Source organism: Chiloscyllium plagiosum, unplaced genomic scaffold, assembly GCF_037043375.1.
Source record: "Chiloscyllium plagiosum isolate Xiang-an unplaced genomic scaffold, Cpla_swu_hap1 HiC_scaffold_24, whole genome shotgun sequence".
NCBI lineage: Eukaryota > Metazoa > Chordata > Chondrichthyes > Orectolobiformes > Hemiscylliidae > Chiloscyllium > Chiloscyllium plagiosum.
In genome coordinates, this window is record NW_028270162.1 from 19,266,540 (window position 1) to 19,273,720 (window position 7,181).

Sequence of the window (7,181 nt, forward strand, 5' to 3'; positions counted from 1 at the left end):
CCTCATCTTCCGCCTAGGAACCCTCCAACCACAAGGGGTGAATGCAGATTTCTCGTTTCCTCATTTCCCCTCCCCCCACCTTATCTCAGTCCCAACCCTCAGACTCAGCACCCACCTTCTTGACCTGCAATCTTCTTCCTGACCTCTCCACCCCACCCCACTCCTTCTCAGGCCTATCACCTGCATTCCCAACGCCCCTCCTCCCTACCTTTTATCTTAGCTTGCTGGGCACACCTTCCTCATTCCTGAAGAAACATCAATTCTCCTGCTCCTTGGATGCTACCTGACCTGCTGCACTTTTCCAGCAACACATTTTTAACCTCTACCCTGATGCTGCCTTGCTGTGTTCTTCTCCTTCCGTGTTCTTCTCCTTCCGACCCGCCGAAGCGCAACCCACCCATACCCCTATCTAAAACTACAGGCAATTTAGCATGGCCAGAGGAAACCAGAGCAGATACATGCAAACTCCACACAGTCAGTTGCCTGAGTCGGGAATTGAACCCGGGTCTCTGGCGCTGAGAGGCAGCAGTGCTAACCACTGTGCCACCGTACCCCATACTTTGGATTCCAGGATCTGCACTTTGTCTCTACCCATTGTCAATGCATTCCCCAACCTATTCACAGTGCTTTTAAAATAATTCAAAAACTTTCAATAAAATAATACCAATTCCTTGCCTGCATGCATCCTAATTATGTATGTAGTGCTGGCTTTCTAGTAACAGAACACGTTGCCTGCACTCAAAGATATTAATCTTTACAACTGGAGGGCTGGAAGTTATTTGCATGAAACTCCCAGCCCTAAAGATCACATGGTGCTGATGTGAGGCACAGTAAACCATGGCAGCAGTTAGCAGCTCCTTCCTGCTCTTTGTCGCTGCGGCATTTCTGCATCTTTTTATTCCCACTTGGGCCCTGCACACAGTCGGCTCGCTCCCTCTGGACACGGTCACTTTCTACAAGGTGAGTGCACTCTGAAAACGCGGCGCTCATGTTAAACATTTGATTTGCAGGCGGGCAAACGGGAACTTCCTCGGTGCTACATCTGAAATAAACACGACAGTGTGATAACTCATTTGACATCTTGCAGCTCTGAAACAAAAAATGATTTGACTATCACCTGATGAAGGAGCGTCGCTCCGAAAGCTAGTGTGCTTCCAATTAAACCTGTTGGACTATAACCTGGTGTTGTGTGATTTTTAACTGAAAAAAAAATGGGGCAATATCCAACGGCAAAGAAAAAGCACAATGTGGAAATGCCCGGGATGCCAATCGAAGCCGATTTTGTTAAGTGACAGGTTTCTATCAGACGCTAAGGAAATTAAACCTGATCGGCTCCCTTGTGTTTTTTTTAAAATAGGTTGAAGTATGTTAGAGAAATAGACAATGAGTAAAGGCGAGAATAGAATGCACGGGTTTGCTGATCAATCCAGTTTTAAAAATGGCAATGAATTAATTTGAGAAGAGTGTAGCAGTGTGCACGGGCAGAGTTTGTAACATTGCCACTGTTTCAGTGCAGTGTATCTTTATCATGACGGGGGGTCCTCGAGGACTGATGTGCAGAATTTTCTGGCACCGGAATCTCTGCTGGGCACGGGACTTTGCTGTCATTCAGTCCGTTAACAGGGTGGTTAATAGAGGCTTTCCTTTTGCAATGCCCTAGTGCGCTCCTCCAATAGAAAAATGACAGCGAACAGCAATGAGCACCTCCCCACCAATCCTTTCTGCACGCGTGTTTCACTTCCTCCCTCCCGCCCATCTCCCCCTCGTTTGCATCAATGTCGCTCGTTTTGTTTTCCCTAGCCCCACTCCTTTTCTCCCTCCCCATCTCTGCTTCAGTCACTAATTAGGCCAGAACAACATGAGCTCACAGAATGTGCTAGAATCTGCAACTCAGTCACATGCAGCCATCACATCTGGTTATAAAGGTTAGTTTTCTTACAAACAGGAATCACTGAAACAACGTCCTCCTGGGTTGCAGCATTTTTTAAAAAAAATAGAAGCCACAGTTAAAAGTACGTAACAGAAAGAAAATGAATTCAGATTTACTCGTCAAATTTACCCCAAAATGCCACACACAATGAATCATTCCAGAAACAAAGACCGGTTACCAAATTCATGCCAAAAACCTCTATCAGAGAATAGGCGGGTGTTGGGAAACGTTGCACTTTTTAATTCTGAACAGAAACTAGCTTCGTTAAATAGAACTTTTATTTTCTTTACAAAAACAATGAGATGCAGAAAACATGTAAGACATAAAGACAAAGTATTGGAAATACTCAGCAGGCCTGGCAGCAGCTGTGAATAGATAACACTGACCTTCCTGGTGGTTATCCAATGATTTATATAGTGAGAAGATTGGTTGTGGGTAAAGAGAGCTTTGGGTCAGTTGTATTTGATGAAATGCAGTTTCAGACTACGAGAATTGTGCAAACCCAATAAATGGATCAACACCTAAAGTCTCAGTATTTCCTGCAGGTTATTCCCAAACAGAAGTATGTGCTGGTAAAGATTGACACACAGTATCCATATGGAGAGAAACAGGATGAGTTTAAGAAATTAGCAGAAAACTCTGCTTCCAGCAAGGAACTCTTGGTGGCTGAGGTGGGAATATCAGGTAGGAAGAGTTACTTGCTCAAGAATTAAACTAAGTGGTCAGAAACCTCCTCTATTAAATGTCTGTGTCTTATATTGGTTAGTTCCCACAACAATTCCAATCATTGAATATGAACATGGTTTCAGCTATGTGTTGTGCTTGTAAATAAATAAATAAATATTAGTAAACAGGGATGCTTGGAGCCTCAGCCAGATAGCAGGTCTTATTGTTAGAATTTTTTTCTCAGCATAACTATTGAGTGGCTATTTCCAACTGTGAGCTGGAATCGAGACCATGAAAAATGGAGAGTACATAGAATAGGGAGAAGAAATAATTTGTTTTGACATAAACACCTTTCATACACTGAAGACATCCCATACGACTCACAGCCAGTAAATATTCTTAGGAAAGGGTAGGGGAGAATTAGAAGCTTGTGTGCCAAGCTGTAGATCCTGTGGGAATTGGGAGTGTTATGAGGGCGGGAGAAAGTGAGGAAAAACAATGTTTTAAAATATATAGTCAGACTTATACTATGAGAAATTATTTAACTTTAGATTTTTTAAATTCATAAACAGATTATGGTGAAAAGGAAAATTCAGAACTTGGCACGAAATACAAAGTGGAAAAGGATGACTATCCTGTCTATTTGCTTTTCATGAATGGGGATTTGGAGAATCCAGTCCACTACACTGGTGAGATTAAACAGGATGCCATTCAGCAGTGGTTGAAGAGTAAAGGTGTGTGGGTCGGAATGCTCGGATGTCTGGAGGAGTATGACACACTAGCTGCAGAGTTCCGCAGCACAAGCGCCCAGGAAGAGCGCCAGAAGATCATGGAGAAGGTGAAGGCCATGATACAGGAGATGCCAGAGTCTGAGCAGAAATCAGCAGAACAGTACCATAAAATTATGAGCAAGGTTCTGGCACAAGGTGATTCATTTGTCCATTCCGAGATTGCACGGATTGGCAAACTGCTGGAAGAGAGCAAGATGAGTTCAGCTAAAAAGGTGGAGTTTCAGAAACGGCAGAATATCCTGAGCTCATTTCAAGTACCCAGTGTAGCAAAAGAGGATTTGTAAGAATTAACTGGGATCTGTTGAAGTCCTGAAGTTTAAAAAAAAAAAGCATTCTACTGTAAGCCATGTCACTGCTGAAATTGCTGAGGAGGATCTGGTTATCCGGAGTCCACCATCTCCCACTTATTCTTCTCAGCTGAAGGCTCTGACTATTGTGCTATCTTAACAGAGTCTGATATTGTTCTCAAATGCCAGCTGGCATGAGGCACTGAATATATTACTTGTTTGTTGAATCCCCCTTCATGCCAAAGCACCAAACTGAATTATGGCATTTTGCCACTCCAGTTAACACAACAAATTTGGACTCAATCCTGGGATCCTCAGTCTGTCTAGCTCATAACAATACCCCTTCAAAGGTCTTAGGGTCTTTTATTGAAAGGGAATTTTCACCATGATTGTGGCAGCATTGTGCATGTTGAAACTGCAGGAGTATATGCTAATGATGGGCTTTGACCAACATGCTTCATAGCTCAGAGTTGCCAGTTTCAGCTGTGCTACGCTAAAGGAGCTACTGAACAGAAGCTGTCAGACTGCATTACCCCACCTTCATTTCAGACCAGTAGAAGCCTGTGACCAGACCACTCATTCGTAATCAGCCAGGGAGTAGTGAGTGGCAGAGGTAGACCAGCTCAGAAGAGGAAATACCATTAAAGAATGGGAGTTAAACCATAAAACTGTCTTCAAGCAGATGTCAAATAATATACAGTAGCGCCTCGACTTATGAACTTAATCCATTCCGGGACCCGGTTCGTGAACCGAAAAGTTCGCGAACTGAATCAATTTTTCCCATTGTTCGGATAGCGTAAGAATGCTTGGATGGCTGTTCACAGCGCATGCGCCAAGGACGAACTGAATGAGAGCACTCAGGTCCCGAGAGCTTTTGCGTTCAACAAGCACGTAGCAAAGCAGAACAGTGAAACCACGTGGTCGCACACGGACTTTTTGCGTTCGTACCTTGAATTTCGTACGTACGTTGAAGCAACACGTTACGTACAATCCTGTTCGTAAACTGATTTGTTCGTGAACGGGGTCGTTTGTATGTCAAGGCGCTACTGTAGTTCAAAGTACAAGATTTTATAGAAATTATGAAGCTCTTCAGCAGTGACATGTCTTTGTTTATAAACCTCTTAATTTTTTTTTTAATTCTTGGAAAATATTTTCTTCACTAACCTTTTGAGGGTTATTCCCAGTATTATTTCAACATGTAACAATCTGAAGCAGTATAGGTCTGTCCCATTGCTTCCCACGTAGCGAGTTCCTCATGTCAAAAATGCCATAATGGGTGTAACTAAACAGAGGTCCGAAAGTCATTGCCAATAAATTCTAAAGAAGATTAAAACTCTATAGACTGTAATAGTGAGGCCTTTTTCACCTCCTCTCTCTGGGCTGTAATACTCCTGAACAGCATTCCCTTATACTCTTTTCACTGGCGAGCAAGAGGAGAGGGAATAGTACAACATTCCAACTAAGATCAAATCCTGCATGTGTATAAATGTGTTTGGGTCTCCACTTATAACTGATTGGCATGAGTGAAGGAGATGCAGGTATGAGAAAAAAACACTCCTCTTCAAGTAAAAGGCAACTTACAGTAAAACAAAGGAAAAGTATTCTCCAATTATGTTGACACCTGTTCATTTCTTCATCACCCATATTTAGATTTTCTCCCAACAATTGATCTCTATAAGGATCACCCTGATGTGCAAATGATCTTGTGTTCTATTGTGAATTGTTTTAAAAATCTTATTAAAAATGATAATTTACAATTAATCTTGCATATGGTGTATATATAACTGATTCAATTTTAGTCAGGATGAAGTCATTTTACAGTCTGGAATTCAAAACAAGTTGCTTTCCCTTCCTAATAGTCTTGTGTCAATGATAGGAACTGTTGTATCATGGGTGAGAGTTTAAATTCCACATCAGGACTTGTGCATAATATATGTTGATACTTCTATACAGCATATCTTCAGGGAGTAATGCAACATGTTTGATGTTAGACAACAGGTCCTGGTAAGTGTACCGCTGAATTTAATAGATGTCTTAGTACTACAGTACTATTTAAAGATCGAGAATTTTGTTGTCCTAATCAACATTTATACCTCAATTAGTAGTACTAAAATTGGTTATTGATGACTGAGGCTGGTTATTTTATTTACTGGGTAAATTTGCAACATTCAATGACAGCAAAGTTGATCGGTCAGTCTGGCTCAGCAACAAATGTCAAACCTGGAGAAGCATCATGCACAATTATGTATTTTGTGCAAAATTGAAGTCCATGAGATTAAAGAGCTGTATTGGCTAAGAGAATAGTTAAGTAGAGGACAGTAGTGGTGAATGGTTGTTAATCAGAATTTTAGGGGAAGTGTGCAGTGATGTTTCCCAGGAATTATGTTGGCTACTGTGCAATTTACTACATATTAATGACTTAGACGTTGGTATATAAGGCATCATTTAAAACTTTGTAGATTACACAAACTCAAATGTATCTCTGAGAAAGATAGTAATTGACTTCAGGAAGACACAGAACTGTTAAAATACATAGAAACATGGCAGATGAACTCTTCTGCAACACACCATGGATGTGACTCATTTTGTTTAGATGAATAAGAATCCAAATTAAACACTAATTTTAAATAGGACGCAATAATGGAATCTCAGTGGTGTACACAGACAAGTGTTTGGAGGTGGCAGAACAAGTTAAAGGCTGTTTAAAAATTGTCCAGTTGATCATCACATTTTCATAAGGATTTCAAGCCTTTAAAGAGGAAGCAGGGAAGACTTACAAGAGTACAACAAGGGATGAAAGTTCAATTATGTTGCAATACTTAGGAGAAGGGAAAGATTTTATACAGATATTTAAAAGTTTTCATGAGTAAATTAGGAGAAACTGTTTCAAGTAGTAGGATCTAACAATGATGTCTTGAAACGGGTAAAGGTGGATAAATCCCAGGACCTGATCAGGTGTACCTGAGAACTTTGTGGGAAGCTACAGAAGTGATTGCGGGGCCTCTTGCTGAGATATTTGTATCATCGATAGTCACAGGTGAGCTGCTGGAAGACTGGAGGTTGGCTAACGTGGTGCCACTGTTTAAGAAGGGTGGTAAGGACAAGCCAGTGAGCCTGACTGACCTCAGTGGTGGGCAAGTTGTTGGAGGGAATCCTGAGGGACAGGATGTACATGTATTTGGAAAGGCAAGGACTGATTAGGGATAGTCAACATGGCTTTGTGCGTGGGAAATCATGTGTCACCAACTTGATTGAATTTTTTGAGGAAGTAACAAAGAGGATTGATGAGGGCAGAGCAGTAGATGTGACCTATGTGGACTTCAGTAAGGCATTTGACAAGGTTCCCCATGGGAGATTGATTAGCAAAGTTAGATCTCATTGGATACAGGGAGAACTAGCCATTTGGATACAGGACTGGCTCAAAGGTCGAAGACACTGTGGTGGTGGTAGTGGTGGTGGAGGGTTGTTTTTCAGATTGGAGGCCTGTGACCAGTGGAGTGCCACAAG

General features: G+C 41.7%; 1 protein-coding gene across 1 annotated transcript; it reads left to right on the forward strand.

Annotated features, from left to right (window-relative positions):
* Window positions 1-813: 813 nt before the first annotated feature.
* LOC122562591 (endoplasmic reticulum resident protein 29-like) lies at window positions 814-5,440 on the forward strand. Its single transcript, XM_043715553.2, has 3 exons — window positions 814-960; window positions 2,476-2,614; window positions 3,169-5,440. The coding sequence occupies exons 1-3, from the start codon at window positions 838-840 to the stop codon at window positions 3,669-3,671; spliced, it is 765 nt and encodes a 254-aa protein (XP_043571488.1). The 5' UTR covers window positions 814-837; the 3' UTR covers window positions 3,672-5,440.
* Window positions 5,441-7,181: the final 1,741 nt, after the last annotated feature.

Coding starts and splice junctions, on each gene's coding strand:
- LOC122562591 (XM_043715553.2), top strand. CDS start 838: ATGGCAGCAGTTAGCAGCTCCTTCCTGCTCTTTGTCGCTGCGGCATTT. Junction 961..2,475: donor ACACGGTCACTTTCTACAAG/GTGAGTGCACTC, acceptor TATTTCCTGCAG/GTTATTCCCAAACAGAAGTA. Junction 2,615..3,168: donor GGCTGAGGTGGGAATATCAG/GTAGGAAGAGTT, acceptor ATTCATAAACAG/ATTATGGTGAAAAGGAAAAT.